Source organism: Carlito syrichta, unplaced genomic scaffold, assembly GCF_000164805.1.
Source record: "Carlito syrichta isolate Samal-C Ts95f unplaced genomic scaffold, Tarsius_syrichta-2.0.1 Scaffold304253, whole genome shotgun sequence".
Lineage (NCBI taxonomy): Eukaryota > Metazoa > Chordata > Mammalia > Primates > Tarsiidae > Carlito > Carlito syrichta.
In genome coordinates, this window is record NW_007248349.1 from 279,925 (window position 1) to 307,253 (window position 27,329).

General features: G+C 40.2%; 1 protein-coding gene across 1 annotated transcript in view; it reads right to left on the bottom strand.

The window, feature by feature from the left end:
- The window catches only part of NAA25 (N(alpha)-acetyltransferase 25, NatB auxiliary subunit), an 81,482-nt gene that overhangs the window by 13,842 nt on the left and 40,311 nt on the right, over positions 1 to 27,329 (bottom strand). The window contains exons 12-20 of the mRNA XM_008059557.2: positions 20,877 to 21,084; positions 19,985 to 20,074; positions 14,762 to 14,942; positions 13,958 to 14,057; positions 8,075 to 8,226; positions 7,173 to 7,298; positions 3,056 to 3,299; positions 2,835 to 2,958; positions 1,193 to 1,258 (exon numbers count right to left, since the gene is read on the bottom strand). Coding sequence (XP_008057748.1) covers positions 1,193 to 1,258; positions 2,835 to 2,958; positions 3,056 to 3,299; positions 7,173 to 7,298; positions 8,075 to 8,226; positions 13,958 to 14,057; positions 14,762 to 14,942; positions 19,985 to 20,074; positions 20,877 to 21,084 — 1,291 coding nt within the window. The remainder of the gene's footprint in view (positions 1 to 1,192; positions 1,259 to 2,834; positions 2,959 to 3,055; positions 3,300 to 7,172; positions 7,299 to 8,074; positions 8,227 to 13,957; positions 14,058 to 14,761; positions 14,943 to 19,984; positions 20,075 to 20,876; positions 21,085 to 27,329) is intronic.

Below are 27,329 nucleotides of genomic sequence, written 5' to 3' on the forward strand. Positions count from 1 at the left end.
CGGCCACTGCACTCCAGTCTGGGTGACAGTGAGACTCCAACTCAAAAAAATAAAAATAAATAAAAATAAAAAACCACATTGACTATTGTTCTATTGTCTTCAAATATAAAAGGTAGCCTTATAAAGCATATATTCTAAACACCAACTAAGTCTTTTCAGAGATACACCATGGGCAGAGTAAAATTAAGACTTTGAGGGAATGATTTAGAACAATTTGTGCTATTATGGACTGAAAGACCAAGAAAGTACATTGTAGAAATGCATCTTCATAACAGATAATACATTTTATTCTCATAATTTTGATCATCTTTAAGTTTTCCAGACATTCTTCATATTTAAGTTTTCCAGACATCCTTTGGGAAATAAAATAAAAGACCAAGCTGGGCATGATGGCACACACCTTATAGTCCTAGCATCAGGAGGCTGAGTGAGACAGAAAGATCATTTGAGCCTAGGAGTTCGAGTCCAGCCTAGGCAACATAGCAAGATCTCATCTCTCAAAAAATAATAATTAAAAAAAAAAGACTAAGTAGGTCCCATGAAAATAACATTACAGATGTATATATGTACCCTCTTATCCAATAATTCTATTCCTAGGAATTTAATCACAAGGAAATATTCAAATAAGTACTCAATTTGTCCCAAGATGTTCAGTTCAGCACTGTTACAAATATAAGAAATAACTAATATATTTTGTCACTGATTGGAGAGAATATAAATCAATTTGGTACACTGATACAATACTACAGAATACAGTCTTTAAAATAGATGGGGTGTATATAACTGAAATGGGAAGGTATGCAAGGTAACAAAAAAATTAGCCAGAAAAGCATGTATTATACATGCTTTTTCATATATTAAAAAAATTACTACTGTGTATTTTCACATGTGACTGTTCAAAAGGGTGAAATCTAAGCTACTGGCTCCAAAGTGTTAACAGTATTTACTTACCTCTGGGGGGGATAAGCTTAGGGATGGGGGAAAGCCTATATCCATTTGTGTGCCAGTTGTAATAGGTTTCTACTATTTTTCTAATCAAAACTTAACTTTTAATAATTAAGAGTAAGTCTTTAAAAATTCTAGAAGTATGCAGTATTATTTTCAAATCCTCTTGCAAGATTCTGTTAAAAAAAATTGAGCTACTGCCAGACAATCAGATACAAATACAGGAATCTTCAGTAAGAACACTTACCTTTTAATTGGTGTAGTAAAGACTTAAGACTATTTTGTATTCGTTCCTGGATCTCTATTGTATCCTCTGAATATGAAAAACAAAAAATGAACAACTTTCAATTCTTTTTTTAGAAAGATAAATAAGGGCAATACCCCCAAGCAGCTCATGGACAAGTGCATTTTATTTTCTCTTAAGACTCCTAGAAATTTAATTTCACTACTGAGAGGCAGAAAAGATAAAGGAAAAAAAAAAAGGAAAGGCATTAATTACATTTCTGCCAAAGGTACTATCTAAAATCCTGGAGGAGTACTTCCTATGTGCTCCAAATACTCTGAAAGGATCTAAAAACCCTATGATCTTTTCTTTAAAAGAGAAAGAGAGAGAGAGAGATATCAGTCAGGCACAGTGGCTCATGCCTATAATCCCAGCACTTTGGAAGGCAGAGGAGAAAGGAATGAATGCTTGAGCCCAGACTTTTAAGACTAGCCTAGGCAGCATACTAAGACCTCATCTCTACAACAACAACAAAAATTAGCTGGCATAGTGATGTGTGCCTGTAGTTCCAGCTTCTTGGGAGGCTGAGACAGAAGGACTGCCTGAGCCTAGGAGGTTGAGCCTATGGTGAGCCGTGATCATGCCAATACACTCTAGTCTGGGCGACAGAGTAAGAGCATGACTCAAAACAGAAAATCAAAACAAAACAAAAGGTCTACAGAATATTTGTGATTCTCACTGGGTTGAGAGCTTAGAAAAAAATTCTTCTCAGGTCGGGCACAGTGGCTCATGCCTATAATCCCAGCACTTTGGGCGGCTAAGGTGAGAAGACTGCCTGAACCCACGGGTTCGAGACCAACTCCTGCAACTTGGTGAGACCGCATCTAAATTTAGCCAGGTGTGGTAGCACATGCCAGCTACTTGGAAGGCGGAGGTGGAAGGGTCACCTGAACCCAGCACGTCAAGGGTGTGGTGAGCATGCCACTACATTCCAACCTGGGTGACGGAGTGAGACTGACTCAAAAAAAAAGACAACAAAAAAAACTCTTCTCCACAAAATTTAGGATTTCACTTTTAAAATCCAATCATATTTCAACAAATGAATTTCTTCACTTTTTGTTCATAACAAGTAATTTTATTTTATTATTTTATTTATTTACTTATTTTTTTGAGTTGGAGTCTCATTCTGTCGCCCAGGCTGGAGGGCAGTGGCACGCTCTCGGCCATGGCAGCCTCGACCTGCTGGGCTCCGGCGATCCTTCTGCCTCAGCCTTCCGAGTAGCTGGGACTACGGGCACGCGCAGCCACACCCGGCTAATTTTTGATTTATTGTAGAGATGAGGTCTCGCCAAGTTGCCCAGGCGGGTCTCAAACCCGCGGGCTCAGGCAATCCACTCACCTCAGCCTCCCAAAGGCGCAGGATTACAGGCTAAGCCACAGAGCCCAGCTTATAATAAGTAATTTTAAATACGAAATGGACTTAAGCTTCTAAGAGATTACTTTGTAACCTGTAATTATACTCTCTTATATACTAAACCAGACATACGTAGAACAGCTTCCATATACACTGAATTTTTCCAAATCTATGATGCTTACACATTTTATTGCATTTATTAAGTTTTCAATGACAAAGAGCCAGTAAACACACATGGAAGTGTACACTTACCTAAACCACTGATATCCAGCTCATAAATATCATTAACAAGATAAAAAGAGCTTATCTGGCACTCAGAACAGCCAGAACTTAAAAATCCACCCATTCTGGTAGGTACAGGACCAAGAAAAGGATACTAGGAAAAAAAGGGAAAAAATATGCCCTTTAAATATGTCTAAATAGTCATAAATATAATTATTGCAGCTGTGATGGCAAATATTTATTGATGATACCTGAATTTCCTTCTCAATAAATCGCTTTCCTGTCTCCAGGGCTACCTCCAGCTGTTGAAGGAGTAAACGAAGAATATCAATCCGGGAGGACACACCATTCTCAGTCGTCTTCTCTGAGTTCTTTGGTTCCACAGGGTGGTTGAGGCTTGAAAGTCCACTGATTAGCCTCAATGTTAAGGATCGAATTCTTAACCACAAGGTCTCTTCCTCCAAGGAGAGTTTCTTATGTTCTTCAGAAACATCCCTTAAATAGAAACATCCCCAAACCATCCATATTCAATCTGTTGCCTTCAAATCGTTCAAAGTTCTCTTTCACCAGTCAAGACTGCTTTCAATGGCTCAAGTTTTCATTTACAAGCTGACTGGTTTTAGACAAGTCAAAATCTTCTGAATTTCCATTTCACTATAAATAAAATGGGAATTATAACCTACCTAACAGGTCATTTTCCCTGTGAGACTTTATTCTCTGATGATAAAAAATAACACATGATATACAAAACTCAAATGAAAGAAATGCAAAAAATAGAAAAAATGCCCTGAAAACCAAACACCCGCAGTATTTACAAGCTTGGTACAGATCCTATCAGACTTTTACAATATGGATGCATAAAAATATAACTAAAAATAATATAAGCAATTTTAAGCACATTGGTTCAAAGTATACTTCACCTTTTTATGAATGTTTGCAGAATAGAGTTAATGTAGCAGGTCTAAGCTATTAGTGTTAGAAGAGCCTGCACAGTTGACCCTTGGCTGATGTCTGGGAACTTGGCACTCCAATCATTTCCTAAATGATAAGAGTGGTTCATTGTGGCAAAACTATACAAACCATGTAGTTTATGGTGAACAACTGCTTTACTTCGGGATTCTTGAACAGTGGTACATGCTGGGCAAAGAATAGGTCAATGAAAACCTTGAGCACTACTGAGTCTTTTATGGGCTTCCTTGAGCAGAAACACTATGCATATGTTACTTTATTTTTTGCTGGTGGAGAAATGAGCACACTGGATGTGTCCCTTCAAAGGAGGGAAAAAGGGTTGAGCACGGTGGCTCAAGCCTGTAATCCCAGCACTTTGGGAGGCAGAGGTGAGAGGATTGCCTGAGCCCAGGGGCTCGAGACCAGTCCGGGCAATTTGGCGAGACCTCATCTCTACAATAAATAAATAAATTAGCTGGGTATGGTGGCGCATGCCTGTAGATCCAGCTACTTGGAATGCTGAGGTAGAAATATCACCTGAGCCCCAGCAGGTCAAGGCTGAGATTGCTGTAAGCATGCCACTGCACTCCAGCCTGGGTAACAGAGTTGAGACTCAGACTCAAAAAAAAAAGTCGGGCTCGGTGGCTCAGCCTTTGGGAGGCTGAGGTGAGTGGATTGCCTGAGCCCGCAGGTTCGAGACCCACCTGGGCAGCGAGACCTCATCTCTACAATAAATCAAAAAATCAGCTGGGCGTGGTAGCGCATGCCTGTAATTCCGGTTACTTGGAAGGCTGAGGCGGAAGGATCGCCGGAGCCCAGCAGGTCGAGGCTGCGGTGGCCGGGAGCAGCCACTGCACTCCAGTCTAGGCGACAGAGTGAGACTCCCACTCAGAAAAAAAAAAGTTTTACAGTGTGGTGATTCCTAAAAAGTCTAAAAATCGACCTTCCATACGAGCCAACAATCCTCTTTCTAGGAATATACCCAGAGGAACTCAAATCATTCTATGAAAAAGATACCTACACATGCATCTCTATCACAATAGCAAAACCATGGGACCAACCATGCTGCCCATCAATAGTGAACTGGATAAAAGAAAATGTGGTACATATACACAACGGAATATTATGCAGCCATAAAGAAAAATAAAATTATGGACTTCATGGCAGCTTGGATGGATTTAGAGTCTATAATACTCAATGATCTATCACAGAAACAAAGATCTGAATACCACATGTAGTCACTTATAAGTGGACCCTGAACATTTATCATAATACTCTAAGAAAGGGACTGGCAGTAGTGGGACACTGCCAGGAAGGAGCCACACTACATCAATAAGGGTAACTGCTCTCAAACCAGGCAAAGTAGGGACAAAGGGAGGCACAAACTTTACCTGTATGATGACCACATATGTACCTAACCCTGAATTGTACCCCACATCTTTAAAATAAAATTTAAAAAAAGAAGGGAAAAAGCACTGGAATTCTGTTCACAAAATTCTAACTCGGCATATGCTTTTTTCCCTTGCTGATCCTGTCAGGTACCCTTCACACTATAATGAACCTTAGCCATTGAAAGTAACTATGTGCTGAGTCCCTTTGAGTCCTTCTAGTGAATCAGTGAATATGGTCTTGGTAAACCATAAATCACAGTATTTTCAGAACTACCTCATATATACATCTTTGCATGTTTGTGCATTTATTTCCTTAGGTTCTACTTTCCTAGAAGTGGATCTGCAAATTAATGGTATGTGGCATTCTTAGTCTTTAATATCCTTTCCTATAGTAAGATTATATAAAGTTTTATCTCCCGTAAATACATTAAAATAACCATTTTCCACATAACTTGGCTGACAACAAGTATTAATCTTTTTTGTTAGAAATAAAATCTGTATTGCTGCGGGGTGTGTTTCTTTGAATTTCTTATTAAGACTTTTGCCTGATTTGCCTGATTTGTTTCTTAGTTAACAATCTTACTGATTTATTAAGAGTTCTTATATATATGAAAATTTACCATAACCTTTAGAACTCAACAAATTTATGATTTCTATTTACAGAAGTTATGTTCCCAGATTTGACATAATGCTAAGAAAGTCTTTCCTCATTTAGAAATATTTCCTGCTGGGTGCAGTGGCTCACGCCTGTAATCCCAGCTCTTTGGGAGGTGGAGGTGAGAGGATTGTCTGAGCCCACAAGACCAACCTGGGCAATTTGGCAAGACCAGCCTGGGCAATTTGGCAAGACCTTGTCTCTACAATAAATAGAAAAATTAGCCGGGTATGGTGGCACGTGTCTGTAGGTCCAACTACTCAAAAGGCTGAGGCAGAAGGATTGCCTGAGCCTAGCATGTCGAGGCTGCAATGGCCATGAGTGTGCCACTGCACTCTAGCCTGGGCGACAGAGTAAGACTCCAACTCAAAAAAAATTTTTTTTTCTTTTAGAATTTCTAAGGAGTTTTAGTTTTAAGATACATTCTTGAATTCATCTGGAATTCTCATATATGCTCCGAATAAGATATAACTTTTAGATTAGCCAGCAGTCCCAACATAGGACTGAAAGATATTTTCTTCATTTGGCTTACCTATATTTTCTCATTCCTACAACAAACATGTAATTTTTTTCTTTCTTTTTTCTTACTCTGTCACCTAGGCTGGAGTACTGTGATATGATAGCTTACTGTAGCTTTGAACTCCTGAACTCAAGCAATCCTCCAGCCTCAGCCTCCTGAGTAGTTAGGATTACAGGTATGCACTGTCACACCCAGCTAATGTTTTTTTTTTTTTTTGTAGAAATGAAGATCTTGTTATGTTACGCAGGCTGGTGCTGGAATTACAAGTGCGAGCCCCTACACCCAGCTAGATTCATCCTAATTCTTTAAAAATAAATTGCTTCACCCAGGAGTTATAGGCTGCAGTAAGTCATATGATTATACCAATGCATTCCAGGCTGGGTGACAGAATTAGACCCTGCTCTTAAAAAAAAAAAATGGCTGGGCGCAGTTGGCTCATGCCTATAATCCCAGCACTTTGGGAGGCCGAGGTGAGAGGACTGCCTGAGCCCACGGGTTCAAGACCAGCCTGGGCAACTTGTAGTTCCAGTTACTTGGAAGGCTGAGGCAGAAGGATCACCTGAGCCCAACAGGTTGAAGCTGTGGTGGCCATCAGCATGCCACTGCACACCAGCCTGGGTGACAAGGTGAGACTCCTACTCAAAAAAAAAAAAATTGCTCGTGATTAATTTCCAGGTACCTCTCCCTTCCCCCCCTCCATGTGCTTGTGTGCATGTGTGTTTGAACCAAGGAAGACCATGTGAAGACATAATCATGAAGAAGGCCTTCACCAAGAACCCAACCATGTTGACACCACAGAACTGTCAAAAATAAATGTTTGTTGTTAAAAAAAAAAAAAAAAAAATTCCAGTTACCTGTCTTTTGGATCCCAGCTGAAGAAAACATTTAAGTCTCTGTTGTCTCGCAAATCTTCCCATGGAATGTCATCTTCTTCTGGTCTAAGATTCATTGATTTTATACTTTCTGCTAAACTGGTTGATCTGTGACACAGAAAACTTATGTATTATTATAATAGTGAAACAGTCATGAAGACATTATCAGCCAGTACTTTTACTAAAGAGGAAAGAAAAGAGAAGGAAAAGTCGGGCTCAGTGGCTCAGCCTGTAATCCCACGCCTTTGGGAGGCTGAGGTGAGTGGATTGCCTGAGCCCGCGGGTTCGAGACACGCCTGGGCAACTTGGCGAGACCTCATCTCTACAATAAATCAAAAAATTAGCCAGGCGTGGTAGCGCGTGCCTGTACTTCCAGCTACTTGGAAGGCTAAGGCGGAAGGATCGCCGGAGCCCAGCAGGTAGAGGATGCGGTGGCTGGGAGCGGCCACTGCACTCCAGTCTGGGCGATAGAGTGAGACTCCAACTCAAAAAAAAAAAAAAAGAAGGACGCATATACAATGAAATAGAAACAAGCACAGATCATGCTGGCTTGCTACATAGCAAGGGGAAGCCTTGTGGAAGTGCAATCAAAATAAAGGGGATCAGTATTAATTCCTGAAACACCTTGGTTTATAGGGGAGGAGTAATCTTGTAAGCACAGCACGGGCCAAAGGTTGATAACCACTGCCTAGGTTGACTTCAGTAATGGACCCAAGATATAGCTGGCAGTACTCTTTCATGTGCCAGGTTTTGATTTCCTTTTCTTCCCTGTTCCTATCCTTTTTCTCTTTTCCCTCAGTATTCCTTAAGCATCCTAACCACTAATAGTTCTCAGCAACTAATCTAATCCCTTAGTTCCTTTATAGCTCTTGTACAATACTTACATACTTGCTTCAAGTAGAAGATCTAACAGCATGCGTTCAGTACGAACTTGTGCAAAATGAAGAGAATTATTCAGCCTGTTCCTAAAAGCGATAAACTCTGGGATCTTCTCAAATGCACCATATTTGTAAGCTTGAATAATATATTCTGAGGTCTGAGAAGGAAAGACATCATCTTGGTATAAATATTTCACAAGTCAGGAAATGTAAGCAAACCCTGCCAATCAAAACAAAACACTCAAAACTAAAATTAAGTTTGAATCTAGTATCTAAAGGTCTTGGTCTAAAAGAACATAAGCTTTTTAAAATGTTATTTTTCTTCCTTCCTATACCTGAGACAAATGTCTTCTTTACTAATATTACTAATCATAATACCCAACTGCTGCTACCATTACACAGATCTTCTCTTGGCAATCATGTCTTTCAACTTAACAGGAATGGAAGTTTTGTTTTGCTACATCCTTCAAAAATTTGGTTAGTGTCATTCTGGAAGGGATATTACTCCATGTTTTTCTGTATCTAAAATAAACTGTTTCATATAAATGTTCCAAAAACATCAGAATAAGAGAACCACTTGATCCCCACCACTTGAAATCACTCGCCTTCAGAAAAAGACAGGCTGCTCTTTGGTTTTGTTTATTTCTGAATACTGTATCACAAACACATGGTATATAAGCATTACATTAGGATTGAAGATACTGAACAAAAGACCTATAAATATTCATGTCATAAACTATTCTGAAAACAGAAAGACATCAAGAAACAGGTTTCTTCTGCTAGAAATTTCCATAAACAAGTGATGAGAACACTTACCACATGTGCTTTAGATTAATACGTATGTACAGATGAAACATCACAGAACAGAGACAAGATAAAGAATTCTAAACAGAAATCCTGACAATAGAAGAAATCTCAGGGAAGAACATTTCATAGGTGTGGGCCTATTAGCCATCTGGATCAGACAGAAGATTACCCTTTGGGCCAAGAAAAGTAAAAGCTCTAAACTGATGTCTGCCCCAAAGATCCTTTCTAGAAAAGGTAGTCTTTTTATACAGTCTCAGTTAATCAGCTCTGCCCCCATCTCCATTATGTCTGAATAGTTTGCCCAGTAGGAAAATAGGCCAATAGTCAACAACATACCCTCTGATATACAGCCTTGCAGGGTTCATTTCAGGCCGCGGGATTGCGCCACGGGCGCTAATTCAACTGCATTCGATGCGGCTTTTAAACCCCCATGGGACACCTCGGCGAGCTGTTTGCCTGCAGTATCTGGAGAAATTAAAGACGGACGGACACAAGAAAATTAAAAAGATTACTTGTGATCCTGCAGGTTTCAAGAAGGACTACCTAAAAAAGTTCGAGTGTACCTTCTAGCTTGATTAAAGACAGTGATACACCCCATCAAGAGGAGGCCAGGATACTTTAACATATATGCCTATCCTATGGCCCCTTGGCTTAGAAAACATAGCAAGGTTTACTATCAGCCTTTGCAACAGAAACTTACAGCTTGGAAAAACCAGCTGGTTAGGAACATATGATTTAACAATTGATCAAGAAGAAAATATGACTTTGGTAATTCCAATCAAATTTATAAAATACACTATGATTAAAGGGGAGAACCCAGCCTTACCGAGTGTAGAGGCAATTTTAATTTCTGAGTGGTCCATGGAATACCACTCTCTTAAAAAAGCAATAGCTTTTAAAAGAGAAAAACAAGGGGCAAAAAAGAAAGAATATAGTCTTTAATAAGCTAAAAGGGTAGCTATGATTCCCTGGCTTGTCTTTTTTAGATAGTCCTCCTTTAACACTGCAGCAAAGTACCACTGCAGATCTAGACAAGGACTTGGGAAGCGACTGATAGGACAAAGGCTGTATAAGTATTACTCGTTTGGAAAAAAAAAACACCGAATGTAACTGCAGGCAAAACTGGAAGCCACAGGCACTTAAAGACTTCTGAATATCAAAGTATGTTGTCCGCACCTATTTCTACTCATTTATGCACCAAGGAGGCTATTGACATCCCGTATGGATCCTGAAATGAACCCTGGTCACTGTAAAAATTAGCAAAATAAAGTCAAACCCCTGAATAATTATCATCACGAATGCCTAAAACAGATAATTTAAAGGGAATTTTTAGGAACCATAGACATGTAAATGACTTTCAGAGATACGAAAATGTAGTACTGAGTCTAACATTATTAAAAAATCTATTCCAAAGTAAAGATGACAGCAGGAAATAACCTCTCTAGAAAGCAAGTCTCTGTGTAGGCCTTCCAAATATAACTTCTAATCCCACAGTACAAAGCCTTTCTAAGCAGAACACTGGCTTTTTCATTTAAGTAAAAATGAAGGTGTTCTTTCAAAGAGCTAGTTGGGAATTGAAATACATCAGTCACCTGGGGATCCCCAAAACAACCAAGAATAAAAGATATAGAACACAGAGCTTTGACTCTGAAGAGAGATACTTGTAATACTATGAGCAGAAGGTTTAACATATACAGTATAACATAGCCATGATCTTTAGCCTTAGATGCATTTAGGAGACAGTCCATACCACAGTCCTTCTTTGCTTTCTTTTTTTTTTTTGGGTTGGAGTCTCACTCCGTCACCCAGACTGGAGTGCAGTGGCTGCTCCCGGCCACCGCAGCGTCGACCTGCAGGGCTCCGGCGATCCTTCCGCCTCAGCCTTCCAAGGAGCTGGAACTACAGGCGCGCGCTACCACGCCCGGCTAATTTTTGATTTATTGTAGAGATGAGGTCTCGCCAAGTTGCCCGGGCGGGTCACGAATCCACGGGCTCAGGCAATCCACTCACCTCAGCCTCCCAAAGTGCTGGGATTACAGACTGAGCCACCGAGCCCGGCTCAGTCTTTATTTTCTTATTCTGGTACTTGGCATTAAGGTCAAGGTAAATTTTCCTTGCGGTATTTTGTTTTTCTTTTGCCTCTAGGACCCCTCCACCCCCAAGATTGTCTACTTTCCTAAGAGTAATAAGTAAGCTCCATCTTCTTAGTTCGTAGTAATAAAAATACATTTCAAGCAAAGAGTTCCTAGTCCAGTAAATGCAATCTAATCTCAATAAAATGCAAGTTTTATCATGTTCAACATCACATATATTCAGATGAATTAGTCACTTCTGTCATACACAACCATCATCAAAACATCAAAGATAGAAAAAAAACACTGAGGATAACACCTTCTCACATTGTTCCTGGGGATGTCCAGTGCCTACATTGCAAAATTTTTGTGGTTCTGTTTTTTTTTTCTTTCAAAACAACTCTTCAGACACAATATTTGTGGCAAGAAAAATTAAAGCCTAACCTACATATAAAATAATGTACCTTTATTAACCACATCTTCATGAATAATATGGCTTTTCTAGAAGGCTGGATGATTCAAAGCTGGAGGAAAACCAGCCAGTAGGCTTGAATTAATCCCTTATTTATTCCCACTACATCAAAGCTATTTGAGAAACAAAGCTTTGCAAGTTTCTTCATTAATCAAGTGGTTCTTTAAGCTCTTTCTTATAAATACAGAAATGTGAGCCTACATAATGAGATTTGGGGAAATTAATTCTTTAGATTTTTTTTTCCCCTGAGTTAGTGAGATTTCTTGGAAACAGAGGAGGGAAAGCACAGATATCTAAACAGATAGTGAAAACTCATAGATATATAACTCACTTATGCTAGGAGATTTTAGAAATCCTGTGTCCTAGAGATGCCCTTCTGACCTCCAACCCACGCCAGCATCTTCTGAACAAAGTGCTCAGATGCTGACACCCAGGTTCCTTTCTCTGATCAGAATTTGTGTTCCAAAATGGTATCTGAACAGAGAGCCCAATCACTGGAGGATAAAGAAACCCTTGGGGAGCCGGGCTTGGTGGCTCAGCCTGTAATCCCACGCTTTGGGAGGCTGAGGTGAGTGGATTGCCTGAGCCGGCGGGTTCGAGACCTGCCTGGGCAACTTGGCGAGATCTCATCTCTTATTGTAGATCAAAAAATCACTTGGGCATGGCAGCACACACCTGTAATTCTGGCTACTCAGAAGGCTGAGGCAGGATCGCCATCGCCCAGCAGGTGGAGGCTGTGGTGGCCAGGAGTGGCCACTGCACTCCAGTGTGAGCGACAGAGTGAGACTCCAACTCAAAAAAAAAAAGAAACCCTTGGGGGAGGGGACACAGGCTAAAAAGCTAACAGATGATAAGCAGCTTACAAGCTATATTATCCTTTGCTAATCTAACCCTCTAGGCCACTCCCAGAAACTTATCAGAACATAATTATCATAAACTGAGAACAACAAACCTATTTTCCATCGTTCAGAAATGCTTCTGCCCTGCTTTCTATATTTAATGAACTCTTAAAGAATTAGATGGACGATAGATTAGGCGTAGCTATTATAGTAACATAAGGGTTTTTAAAATTTTTCTCCTAAGTGAGGCTTGCCAAGAAGAAAACCAGAAACTAGCTTCCTTGCCAGTTCCTTAGACCACGGGAATGGGAAGCTATGGGCAGATATCTGGCACAGTCAATTCAGGAAATGAGTCTTGTTTTTTTTTGAGTTGGAGTCTCACTCTGTCGCCCAGACTGGAGTGCAGTGGCCACTCCCGGCCACTGAAGCCTCGACCTGCTGGGCTCCGGCGATCCTTCCACCTCAGCCTTCCAAGTAGCTGGAATTACAGGCATGTGCTACCACGCCCGGCTGATTTTTTTGATTTATTGTAGAGATGAGGTCTTGCTGCCCAGGCGGGTCTCGAACCCACGGGCTCAGGCAATCCACTCACCTCAGCCTCCCAAAGGCACGGGATTACAGGCTGAGCCACCGAGCCCGGCAGGAAATGAGTCTTAGATGTACATGAGAACCACCAGGCATGGTGGATGATGTCTCTAATCCCAGAATTTTGGGAGGCTGAGGCAGAAGAATCACTTGAGGCTAGGAGTTTGAGACTAGTCTGGGTAACACAGTGAGACCCCCATCTTTACAAAAAATTTTAAAATTAGCCAGATGTAGTGGCACATGCCTGTACTCCCATCTACTTAGGAGGCCAAGGCTGGAGAATTGCTTGAGCTGCCCAGGAGTTTGAGGCTGCGATAAGCTATGATCATGCCACTGCACTCCAGCCTGGACAACAGAGCAAGACCCTGTTTCAAAAAAAGAAAGAAAGAAAAAAAAGAGAGAGACAAGTATGTGAGAACCAAGTAGGCAGTGATCGCCCTAAAAACAAGCCTTCTCTCCACATTCATTCTTAGGAAGTTTCTTGTGGTTGGTCAGCTGAGTATAGACATAAGGTTTTTCCACAAAAGCTTCTGCTTGACCAGTTAAGTGGAACTCAAGTCTGCTTGCAGTGAAAAATAAGTTACAATTTCCATCCTTTCATTATGGCACAGAAAAGTTCTATCTTATTTATTGCTACTTTAAAAGACATATTATTGACCTAAATTTCTTAGAATGTCCTTTATTTTTCTAAGAAAATGTAAGTGTATTCACTATTGACAAAGAGCAAGGAGGATATAAACTTCAGAATTAAATAAGGTAACAAAGAGCAGCTACTACTGCAGAATCTTATATGGCATGGCAGGCTATAAACATTTATGGGCTATTTCTTATACCCTTGGAAAAGTCTCTTAGAAATCAAAAAGACAGATCTGAGAGGTATAACACTTCACAGCCTGTTTACACAGTTTTAAATGCAACTTCCCAAGGATTCTATTAAACACACCCATTCTAACAAACACAAATAACTCTCTACCAGCCTTGGACAGTAAGCTGTGGCCTAGTATAGCATAGTGCACCTCAACACGTGTACTTCTTGACATGCGGTAACTTACACTCTGTCTTGTATGTAATCAGCAAGCAACACTATAGTAAAAAAGCTTTTTTTTTCACTTACATCTTTCTGGTTGGAGTGGAAAAACCTGAGTGCGAAGTTACAGGATTGGGACGCAGCAGCATACTGACCTAAAGATTCGGCGTATCGGGTCAAAAGATAACTAGATCAGAAAGAAAGAAAAAAATACATGTTATACTTACCCACCTCTAGTATCAAACACTACACTTCAAATTACTTGGCAAAGAAATGGTTAGGCATAAGGAAAAAGTAAAACATCCTGCCACAGAAATGAATTAATTCACAGGATCAAAATTTTTTTAAAAAAAGAACATAGTTAACTCCATTTTGCAGGAGACCTAAAGTTCTATGCTACTCTTTCTTACACTCTGAAGATTTATGTAATGTAAAAGTTGTAAGAGAACATAATGCTGTCTTCCTAAAACCATCGCAGGGGACAGAGAAAAAGCCCTTAAGTAATCAAAATACTTTTGATTTTGAGTAGACAAAATTACAAATTCAAAAGGATCTCCAAGTTCAAATAAAGTATATGTGTCAACCTCAACTGCAAGTCAGAAGTAAAGGTTAAAATAATACATGTTAAGAATAAGGCTTCAAAGAATAAGGCTTCAAAGTATTTGCAATCTCTGGGAAAACTCTGAAAACATTTCCAAGTTATGCAAATTTTAAAACTGCCACAAAATGTTGGCAGAAATAAAACTGCTTTGCAATGGATCATATAATAGTTGACCCCTATTTTTAATCTATAAAGTTTAATGTCAGGGACAACTTCACTGCTAAAATCTATAAGTTACACCGCACACTGGTGCAGCTAGCTGCTCATTATTCAGAGTATATACTACCAACCCAATAGTATCATGCTGGATATGCTTGGCATCAAGGCTAGAATAAAGATCCACCACTGGTTCAAATGCACCCAGCATACAGTAGAGCCGAACAAGCAGCAGTTTGAATTGAGCATTAGAAGGGCTATGTGTTAATCCCTCTTCCAGCAAAGTCAGGGCCTGCCACACAGCGGTCTCGTCACCTAGAACCAAAATATCACATTATCCACTGATCTTGACAACAAATAAAGGTTTCTCAAAAACAAAAAACCAAGCCTTATAGACATCAGCCCTCCCCTATTTTACAAATGTGTTTATACCAAAAAGAACACATTTTAGATACATACCTATAACCAAAATAGAAAATTTCCCTAAATAGACAGTTCCTCAAAAGTTAAGTCAATTCTTAAACATGCCCTCAGTAAAAATGACGCAAATTTTAAGTGACCAGGTCTTTTGGGGAGAAGTTATGGAATCTCTAAGAGTCTCAGATTCTGGGAAGAGATAGACTTTGAAGGAGAACTGAAGTTTACCAACATTCCATGCCCTGGATTTTCTCTATAAGACCCCATAGAGATGCTCTCTATAGATAAGTTTTTCTTCCATATGTAACTCTCCTAACAAAATGTCAAATATGATATCTGCTCATTAAAATCAAACTAGGCCGTGTGGGGTAGCTCACACCTATAATCCCTGCACTTTGGAAGGCAGAGGTGAGAGGATTGTCTGAGCCCATGGGTTTGAGACTAACATGGGCAACTTGGCTTCAACTCTACAATAAATCAAAAAATTAGTTGGGCATGGTGGTATGTGACAATAGTTCCAGCTACTTGGAAAGCTGAGGCAAAAGAAACTCCCGGGCCTAGCAGGTCGAGGCTGCAGTGGCCGTGAGAATGCCATTGCACTCCAGCCTGGGTAACAGAGACTCCAACTCAAAAAAAAAAAAAAATTCAATCTAAAACGATCACCTTTTTTTGGCCTGTGAAATTTTAAAAGGTTATGTGTATCAACAGTCTTTCAATAGTCTTAATCTTTAGAGATTCAGTCCTTTTGGATTTCTCTAAAGAAAATACTATGAAATACAAAACAAAACTTTCTATACAGAAATATTCATTGTACTGTCTAAAGATGGGAGATGATGGCCGGGCTCGGTGGCTCAGCCTGTAATCCCACGCCTTGGAAGGTTGGGGTGAGTGAATTGCCTGAGCCCGTGGGTTTGAGACCTGCCCGGGCAATTTGGCAAGCCCTCATCTCTACAATAAATCAAAAATTAGCCAGGCGTGGCAGCACACGCCTGTAGTTCCAGCTACTTGGAAGGCTGAGGCGGAAGGATCGCCGGAGCCCAGCAGGTCAAGGCTGCGGTGGCCAGGAGCGTGCTACTGCACTCCAGTCTGGGTGACGGAGTAAGACTCCAACTCAAAAAAAAAAAAAAAAAAAAAAGATGGGAGATGATTAAGTACAGTAATATCCACACATGGAAACATCATACAGTCATTTGATGTTAATGAAGAGTTTTTAATTACAAGAGTAAACACGAGTTTTTAATTACAAGAGTAAACACTTGTGTAATAATATTTAGTAAACACACACACACAGAAAATTCAAATTAGTATGAAAAGTTTGATCTTGTTGACAAAAAGATACCAAACTGTAAAATAATTTAGGATCGCTTATTCTGGCCAACTTGAGGACCTAAGCTCATGGTATATGCCCCTAGGAGGAGCTGGTGTGGTTAAATGGTAGTTTGGTTACATACAACTTCAGGAGAACAGAATTTACAAGAAACCGTAAATCAATGCATATGAGATTTACATTGGTTCAGTCCAGGAAGGTAAAACATTTCTTTTTTTTTTATTATTTTGAGTTGGAATCTCACTCCATCGCCTAGGCTAGAGTGCAGTGGCATGCTCACGGCTACTGTAGCCTCAACCTGCTGGGCTCAGGCAATCCTTCTGCCTCAGCCTTCCACATAGCTGGAACCACAGGACAAGCCACCATGCCCAGCTAATTTTATGATTTATTGTAATGAGGTCTCACCAAGTTGCCCAGGCTGGTCTCGAACCCCTGGGCTTAAGCAATCCTCTGGCCTCAGTCCCCCAAAGTGCTGGGGTTACAAGCTTGAGCCACCACACCCAGCCTAATGAGACATTTCTAAGTGGTGGCCCACAGGTTATAGGTGAATTCAAAGATTTTCTGACTGACCAATAGTTCTCTAAGGAAACCTGAAAGCAGTAGAGGAAATGTGCAGCTTGAGAAAGATAAGGGAACACAGTTTTTTAATAAATAGATTAAGTTTTATGGGTGGTAGTTGTAGACTTCTAACAGAGCAGATAATTATTTATTTATTTATTTATTTAATTGAGTTGATGTCTCACTCTGTTACCCAGGCTAGAGTGCAGTGGCACAATCATGGCTCACTGCAGCCTCGACCTCCTGACAGGAGGAAGCTGATCCTTCCACCTCAGCCTCCTGAGTAATTAAAACAAAAGGCACGTGCCACCACTCCTGGCTAATTTTTTTGCAGAGACAAGGTCTTGCTACGTTGCCTAGGCTGGTCTTGAACTCTGAGGGCGTAAGCAATCCTCTCGCCTTCACCTCCAAAGTGTTAGGATTACAGGCGAAAACCACTATGCGCAGTCCAGGTAATTGTTATAAAAGTCCCCAAAGACAGCTTTACTAGGTCATAAAATACTTTCAGTTTAATCATCAATCTCAAGTGCACAGAAGAATAGAGAAGAAGAAAATAAGAAAAAAATGTTAGAGTGCATTTGGGGTCTGGAAAGGTGAGAGCTTAAATAAACTGTGTTCCAAAATTTTTACCAGCTACTTTTACAATCAGTAAAAATGAAAGCTAAAATGAAAGCCCTATGTAAGATTTTAAGGTAACAGTCTATATAATTTTTTCCAAAAGAAGAGAAATAGGACATAACCAAAATCTGAGACTTTAGATAAATATCACCTATAATATCACCTAAAGTATGCAAACTACCAATAATCTACCCAAACTACCATTATTATTTAATGTATTTCCTATGAACTATAATAGCTATTATATAAAATGCTTTTATGTAGAAGCGATAGCACACATCTAATTTTGTGTTCCGCTATTTTGCTTATTGTTTTCTCATGTTGCTACCTGGTCTTCACAATCATAATTGTATGTAATGCAATATTCATTGACCAAACCTAAACTCTGGAACACCACCAGACATAAAATCCAAAGATAAGAGTCACAGGTGAATCCCAGCCTCAAACAGAACAAACAGGTGGACAATTATAGGGATTAGATAATTGTAAGAAAGAAGTATAGGTTATTCAAGGATAACTAGGGAAAAAAAGACAAAGATCTATTTAAAATGGAAACAAAATTTAAAAATAAGCATCAAAATAAGGCTTAGGTTATACTTCTTTCTGAACTATTAAATCAAGTATGAAGACACTTATTATTTTATTTTGCAAACTTTCAGCTATAACAACTCTATGCAAATTCTTCATTAAATCAAAGTGCATCAAAAGTTGATGAGGTCTCCTGGGACATAATTTTTCTAACTAAATTTTATAATACAGTTTTAACAAAATGAGATTTTTCACTCCTCATTTTACCTTTGCAGCATAATTACAAAGAAATGTTTTTTGACAAAAATATTTGAGAGGATAAACCTCCTAAAGTACTCAATTCTTTCACATTCAAATCAATTATCTTGCAAAGCCCTCACCAATTTTCTGCTGATTTCAAATTTTTACTCCACTTGAAAACGCTCATTAATGATTTTTACATTGAGATGACTTTGCCACCCTATGCCATCCCATTACTCTGGGGACTCAGAAAACAAGTTCTCTAATAACAAGGATTTCACCATTCCTCATCCCTGTACAATAGAGTATAACAAGTACTACCATGTAGGTACATACAATGTCCTACTAACGTTCAGAAGGGACATAAAATCTTCAGTGGGGAAGGAGGTAAAATCAAGAGAGGCTTTGTTCTCTAACAAAGAAATCCATGGCATTGTTAAAAGATTAAGGAGGTAAGAAAGTTATTTCAAAAAGAAGCAACATGATGTTAAGTGACAGTAGCAAAAAATTTTTTACAGTAGATTTAAGTACCTAAAAATCTGGAGATGTAGACAGAAGCTAGATTATAAAGGGCATTATAAACCAAGCTAAAACAACTGGCCTTTATCCTCAGGAAAACAGAGTACCTCTGAAGGAGTTTAGGAATGGGATGATAAGAAGAAGAAAAAAAAATGGGATGGTAAGCAAAACTGAGTGCTCTGTGAAATGATCTGCTGAGGGCAAGGGTTGTGCCTGTCTTGCACACTTTCACCCCTTATTTTTTCTTTAGTTCATTCTCATGAATAATATGCAACAAGCATCTAAAGTTGTTTTTTCCCCAAACTATTAATAAGAGAAAAGTCAGGGGGTGAAGCTAAAAAAAAGGCAATACCATTTGCTGAATCAACCTTCTCTTCCTCAATCATTCATGACGCTTCCTTTACCATGTATTATATTTTTGTCTTAATGAGATAATCAGAACTACATTCCAAAAAGCATGCATTTTCCTGTACATAAATATTGCCAAAGTAAATAAAAAGGGTTTTTCTGTTCCATGAACCCACACATCTATTTCTGAATCTACTAATTGTATTTTAATTACCATAGCTGGAATAATGAGCAATGACTATAAAAAATCTATTATAAACATTTAAAAACAGAACAGATATCTACTGATTTAAGACTATCCTGATTACAGGAAGGGAGATAAATTGGAGACTAGTTCTTCTAGAAGCACCCTGAAGAAGGGCAAGGAACAAAGACCTAAAAATATAAATCAAATTTATATATTATATAATTAATCCAAGGAAAGAATGCAGTACTTATAATCAATAAAAACAAAAGGTAGCCAGGCTCGGTGGCTCAGCCTGTAATCCCGCGCCTTTGGGAGGCTGAGGTGAGTGGATTGCCTGAGCCTGCGGATTCGAGACCCACCTGGGCAGCGAGACCTCATCTCTACAATAAATAAAAAAAATCAGCCAGGCGTGGTAGCGCATGCCTGTAATTCTGGCTACTTGGAAGGCTGAGGCGGAAGGATTGCCAGAGCCCAGCAGGTCGAGGCTGCGGTGGCTGGAAGCGGCCACTGCACTCCAGTCTGGGCGACAGAGTAAGACTCCAACTCAAAAAATAAAATAAAATAAAATAAAATAAAAACAAAAGGTACAGTTGAATTGAAATCACCACTACTTACCTGTTTCTCTCCATATATCAATAAGCACATGGACAGCAAGGAGACAGTAATAGTCAGAAAATTGCAATTCAGTTTTCAAACAGGATTTCCCTGTAGGAAAAAAAATCATCTGTTTTAACATTTGTTCAACTATTACCACGCCAAAGGAATTTTTTTAAAGCAAGAAAGTGACAGAAGGAAGATGAAAAGGAAAATAGGACTATAATAAGTACCAGAAGAAAAATATAAGCCATAAATCAAAAGGTTCAAAAGGGGAAACCACATTCAGCTGGAATAGGAGAAAGGGTTCCAGAGCAGAGGTGGTATCCACGATGGTCCCAAAGGGAGAGTGGTAAGATATGGAAGGAGGTTTTAGATGAAGAAAAAAACATAAGCCAAGCACTATGTATAACTAAATTAATATTATGCTTCTCACTTCATCTAATTTCTTAGAATATGGAGAAATACTGACATCTTCTAGTCAGACAATTTATATTTCTGTCACATATATCTATCTAGCAAAGGCCAAGCCAACAAGAAGATCATCTGCTTTTAAACTAAATATTGATCTTATAATTTACAATATTCCTTTTGTTCACTTATAGTCTATATTTTAAGAATATTAAGGCCTATAAGCAGAAAATGTGACAACATAAACTATACGATCCATATGAGCTCCAGTATAATAAAGAGTTAGCTCATCATATTGGGAAGAATATAGACATTAACTACAATTATTTAAAACTCCAAACTTAAGAAAGGTTTTGCATCATATTACTTGGATGATCTTCCCACTTGACAAAATATGCTCTTTACCAAAGTCATCAAAACAGGGTGATAGAAGTCAGTTTTTAAAACACCTATAAGTCTTAGCAGATCAGGGAACTAGTGCACATTTTGAATGGTTGCTCACCAAATTCCAGTCCATGCTGGTACCTTAACATCAATTCTCTGACCACACTCAATTTCTGATTTTTATCCATGGTGTGGTACAAGCCAAGTAACCTCGTCAGCTGCACCACACACAAATGTTGCTGCAGAGCTCTGATGTCAGCAGGCAGTGCCAGCTTATCCTCTGTTGGTGTCGACAAAGGAACAACTCCAAGTAACTGATTAATAAACTGCAAAGTGGGGAAAAGAGGAGCACAGGTCTCAAAAAACACAACTACTCTTCAGTAGGCTATAATTACAGAAATTGAAATGGTCTAGGAAAAGATATCAAGAAAAACCAAAAGTTAAAATTACCTTAGAATAACATTTTCTAACCAAATAGTGAAAACAAAAAAAAAAATGTGTGACAGTACACAAAGCTGGTAAAGTGCCAGTGAAACTGGCATCCTCAATCATTGCTGGCCAAAAGTTATTTGTCAATATCGTGTACTATAGGCACTAAGTTTTAAAAAATTATGAAAATGCAGCCAGGCTCGGTGGCTCAGGCTGTAATCCCGTGCCTTTGGGAGGCTGAGGTGAGTGGATTGCCTGAGCCCGCGGGTTCGAGACCCACCTGGGCAGGCGAGACCTCATCTCTACAATAAATCAAAAAATTAGCCAGGTGTGGTAGCGTGCGACTGTAATTCCAGCTACTTGGAAGGCTGAGGCGGAAGGATCGCCGGAGTCCAGCAGGTCGAGGCTGCGCTTGCCGGGAGCAGCCACTGCACTCCAGTCTGGGTGACAGAGTGAGACTCCAACTCAAAAAAAAAAAAAAAAAATTATGAAAATGCTTCATAACTTATAGCACATTAATATATATTACAGCAATTAATACATTGTATTAGGAATGGTGTAGAAAGAGAGTAGATTACCAAAAAATAAAAGTAAATTTTTTTTTGAATCGGGGTTGCACTGTTGCCCAGACTGAAGTACAATGGCGTGATCCTGTCTTATTGCAGTCTTGACCTCCTAGGCTCAGGCGATCCTTCCACCTCAGCCTCCCAAGTACCTGGGACTACAGGTGCATGCCACCATGCTCCACTAATTTTTTAATTTTTTGTAGGGACATGGTCTTAGTATGTTGTCCAGGCGGTTTCAAACTCTTGGGCTCAAGCATTCCTCTCACCTCAGGCTATCAACATGCTGGGATTACAGGTGTGAGCCACTGTGCCTGGTCTAAAAAATATTTTTTAACCTACAATTACATTGATAAATAATTTCTTTTTTTTTTTGAGTTGGAGTCTCACTCTGTTGCCCAGACTGGAGTGCAGTGGCATGCTCCCAGCCACTGCAGCCTCTACCTGCTGGGCTCCGGCAATCTTTCCGCCTTGGCCTTCAAAGTGGCTGAAACTACAGGCGTGTGCTACTGTACCCAGCTAACTTTTTTTATTTATTGTAGAGATGAGGTCTCGTCAAGTTGCCCAGGCAGGTCTTGAACCTGTGGGCTCAGGCAATCCACTCACCTCAGCCTCCCAAAGCGCGGGATTACAGGCTGAGCCACCGAGCCCGACTGATAAATAAATTCTTTTTTTTTTTTTCTTTTTCTCTTTTTTTTCTTTTTGAGTTGGAGTCTCACTCTGTCACCCAGACTAGAGTGCTGTGGCCACTCCCAGACACCGCTGCCTCAACCTGCTGGGCTCTGGCGATCCTTCCGCCTCAGCCTTCCAAGTAGCTGGAACTACAGGCGTGTACTACCACGCCCGGCTAATTTTTGATTTATTGTAGAGATGAGGTCTCACCAAGTTGCCCAGGCGGGTCTCGAACCCGTGGGCTTCGGCAATCCACTCACCTCAGCCTCCCAAAGGCACGGGATTACAGGCTGAGCCACTGAGCCCGGCCGATAAATAAATTCTTAAAGGAAAAGTTATAGTCCAAAAGGAATGGAAATTTTTTATTTTGAGATAATTATAGATTCGCATTCAGTTGTGAGAAATAAAAGGGATCCCCCAAGAATCACTCATCCAATTTCTCCCAATGGCAACATCTTGCTTTAAAATGTTTTTCATCCTATTCATTTTGCAAAAAAATTGTTTTTAAGTTCCAGTTATTTATTAAACAAACGCTTGTTTTCACTCATTTCTAAAATCCTAAAATGCCAGTTAGGAATGAAATGGGAATAAACCCACAAAGATCAAGACTATGTGAAGAGATAACAGCAAATAAACATGAACAAGATTTCAAAAGACACAAAGAAGGATAAGTGGTAAGTAATAACATACTTAAAGGGCCAAAAAAGCAGAAATCTAACAGTATGCAATGAGGAGGATACCAACAAGCAACAAGCCTATTTCAGGTATAGAACCTTGGAAGACTCAGGAGATTAAAGGCACCAGGTATCCCTGAAAGCTAAAGTGCTAATGGGACTGATAATTCGTTAATTTCAATCTAAGAAGTTAGTCCCCTCCCCAAGCTCACCAAGACCAAATTCCTAAATGCAAGCAGAAGCTCAGGGTTTTACAGTCATGAGAAGCTGAACCAGAGACACTGTGGACTCAGGGACAGCAGGCATAAGTGAAAAAGATAAAGTAAAATTTGCTTGTTCAGTGATGAGAGTTCCAGTCCCCTTCCTCTACTTGTAACTCCACTTCAGAATGCTACCAGCCATGGGAAGGCGGTTAGGGGGTGGGTAGAGAATAAAACCTCATGTCTATATATAAGGAGAAATTGCAATGCTAAGCTAACAACAAATGTAATGTAATGTAAACAACTAAGCTAATGTAAACAACTAAGCTATAACCTTACACAGTAGGACACCAATAGATGAAGACTACAACTATAAAAAATAAATTGCTATATAATCCTATGATTCAGCAACATGGGGGAAAATAACAGAAGAATTAAAAGACTAAATGATTTGCACCTCTCCAGCAAAACAACGAAGAGCTGTTGCTTCTCAATATAAGCCTTGTGATACTATTTGACTATCAATTACATACAGTACATGTAAATTTTTTCTTATTTTCTTTTTGAAACAGGGTCTTGCTATGTTGCTCAGGCTGAACCTGAACTCCTAGCCTCAAATAATCCTCCTGCCTCAGGTTCCCAGAGAGTTGTATATAGGCGTGAGCCACTGTGCCTGGCCTAATTTTTTGATACAAATAGAAAATTAAAATAAAACTCCACTCTTTCTTTTTTTTTTGAGTTGGAGTCTCACTCTGTTGCCCAGACTGGAGTGCAGTGGCCGCTCCCAGCCACCGCAGCCTTGACTTGCTGGGCTCTGGCGATCCTTCCGCCTCAGCCTTCCAAGTAGCTGGAACTACAGTTGTGTGCTACCACGCCCGGCTAATTTTTGATTTATTGTGGAGATGAGGTCTCACCAAGTTGCCCAGGCGGGTCTCGAACCCGCGGGCTCAGGCAATTCACTCACCTAAGCCTCCCAAAGGTGCGGGATTACAGGCTGAGCCACCGAGCCCGGCTAAAACTCCACTCTTTATGCAGTTTCACTTCTGTAATAAATACACTTCAATTTGTCTACAATTAATTTTAATTATTATGATCAGATATATATTACATATTTGTAACAAAACTTTAGCACTGGTTTTCATGTTTTGATTAAATGCTGGTATAGTTTTTATTGCCAGGTCTTCCATTCTCGTAAAGTCATTTTATATACCAGCTATGTTTACTACTAATGCCTTTACTGAATGCTAAATAATCTTCCAACCAAGTTTTGCTATGAAACAATCTGTCTATTCTTTATTTTAGTCTGTAGTTTTACTGTTATGCAAAAAACTTCTTTAAAAATCTAGGATCAGCCAGGCTTGGTGGCTCAGCCTGTAATCCCGCGCTTTGGGAGGCTGAGGTGAGTGAACTGCCTAAGCCCGTGGGTTCGAGACTAATAAATAAATAAAAAATTAGCCAGGTATGGTAGCACACGCCTGTAGTTCCAGCTACTTGGAAGGCTGAGGCGGAAGGATCGCCGGAGCCCAGCAGGTGGAGGCTGCGGTGGCTGGGAGCATGCCACTGCACTCCAGGCTGGGCAACAGAGTGAGACTCCAACTCGGAAAAAAGAAACACAAAAAACTAGGATCATTTCAATTCACAAAGCAAAGGAAACCCTGGGTAAGTCACTTCAGAATAACTGGACATAATGGCCCACTCTTAGGAGCTAGTCAGACTTTAGAAAGATTTGACTCTTAATTCATCACAATTCTCAGCTTGAACCTATCTAGACAGTTTTTAATCCTCTGACAAATACTTGCTGAGTGGCAGGATTTTTTGCTATTGAAGTCATCCTACAGACAAAAGGTTGTAGAAGCAAAATACTTCTCAATTAAAATCTTCACCGAACTACAAAACTCAGTGCAACAGCTTTAAAGCCTCAGTCTCGCAGAAGATTAAGACACTGTATCACTGCTAGTATTCTAGTAGGCTTCCTCTGAATCGAAAATTCTTACTAAATAAGATCTCATGAGATGACCTATGACTTTTTAAATTTTTTTATTTTTCTTATTTTTTATTTTTTGAGTACGAGCATAATTCTGTCACCCAGGCTGGAGGGCAGTAGCATGTGTAGTGTAAGCTACCACGCCCAGTCTCACTTTTTTTTTTTTTTGAGCTGGAATCTCACTTTATCACCCAGGCTGGAGGGCAATAGCACGCTCCCAGCCACCGCAGCCTTGACCTGCTGGGCTCAGGCGATCCTTCCACCTCAGCCTTCCAAGTAGCTGGAACTATAGGCACGCACCACCATGTCTGGCTAATTTTTTTGATTAATTGTAGAGATGAGTTCTTGTCAAGTTGCCAGGCTGGTCTCGAACCCATAGGCTCAGGCGATTCTCTCACCTCAGTCTCCCAAAGTGCTGGTAGCCACCATGACCCGCCAACCTATGATTTTTAAACATATCGACCAAGTAGAGACATAGAAAATGTTACTGGTACTAGAGTCATGACAGTAAACCTTCATGAATCTCAGCTAAAGGCAACTTAAGTGTTCCTCTAACGCAGCCCCACCATTTGAGATTGCAACTTACAAGATGGTAAGCACTGTAAGACAACATCAGTTGTTCCCTATCTTAGGGCTTAGCAAACAATATGCTCAAGAACATACTGAATGAATGGCTCCCACAGGGGTATCTAGATTCTCCTTAAATTCCTCCGGTAACATAAAACTCATACAAAGTATTTCAGAGAATTCTGACTAGTAAAATAGATCTTTTTCTCAGTAAGCCAAATTCTGAGCTTCCTGTAAAAACTTCTTGCTGATCCTTGTTCTCCACCCTCTTCTACAAGATAGCTTTTCAAATACATGAAAGGAAGTAACACTCTGTCCTTGCCATACCAAACTTTTCTTCCACTCAACCATTTTTCTCTCTCATATGCTTCCAAATCCTCCTATAGCCCAGAATTCTCCTTTGTGGATATGTTAGAATTTACCCAGAATTTACTTCCAGGCTTGGCCTGAGTCCTGTAACCACAACATCTCAAGAGCAGCTCTGCTGAACCAACATAAAAGGTGACAATCATTTCAGAACCCCATACCAGCTACTTATCAATTATGGAATATACTATTCCATTTGCCCTAGATGTATAAACTCAACACTGCCAAAGTACTGAACTATGGTGGACTCAAAATATAGTCACATACACAAAAAAACTACTCTAGTCATTTCCACTATGCTCCCAATGAGCTTCATTAATTCCACATGGGGATGACAGAAGGCTTTCTGGGAGAACAGATGGTGGCAGCCCTATGATAGAAAAGACTTCCAACCCTCACTAATTACAGAGTTGTTTACAAGTAAAGTGGACCAAAGGCACCAAGTCATATCTTATACATGGTACTATTTCATTACACGGTGCTCTATCCTACCTCAGAAACAATGTTTTTCCAATAGGTAATCAAACTGCCCATTACCAAGAATACACTGGGTTAAGCGCTAAACTTCATGTGGAATGGGCATAAAGTTCCCACTGATTGGTGAGCAATTTGACCCAGTAGATGTTGCTGTGGATAAGCAGTCTAAAAATATGGTTCTCAGCTGGGTTTGGTGGCTCAGCCTGTAATCTTGCACCTTGGAAGGCTGAGGTGAGTGGATTGCCTGAGCCCGCAGGTTCAAGACCCGCCTGGGCAACTTGGCGAGACCTCATCTCTACAATCAATCAAAAAATTAGCCGGGTGTGGCAGCACGAGTCTGTAGTTCCAGCTACTTGGAAGACTGAGGCGGAAGGAATCTCTGGAGCCCAGCAAGTCAAGGCTGCGGTGGCCGGGAGCGGCCACTGCACTCCAGTCTGGGCGACAGAGTGAGACTCCGACTCAAAGAAAAAAAAGTACGAAAGCATTAAAATTCTATCCCCCACTCCAAGGAGCGGGTCCTCAGGAATGTCCCGAAGGGGCCACAGGAACGTGCCATCAGGCCCTGAGGTGTGGGCCGGAGGGAGGCTGGCCTCCGCGGGGCGAGTAGGAGTCGGAGGCGGGACCGCGGCGGCGGTCGCA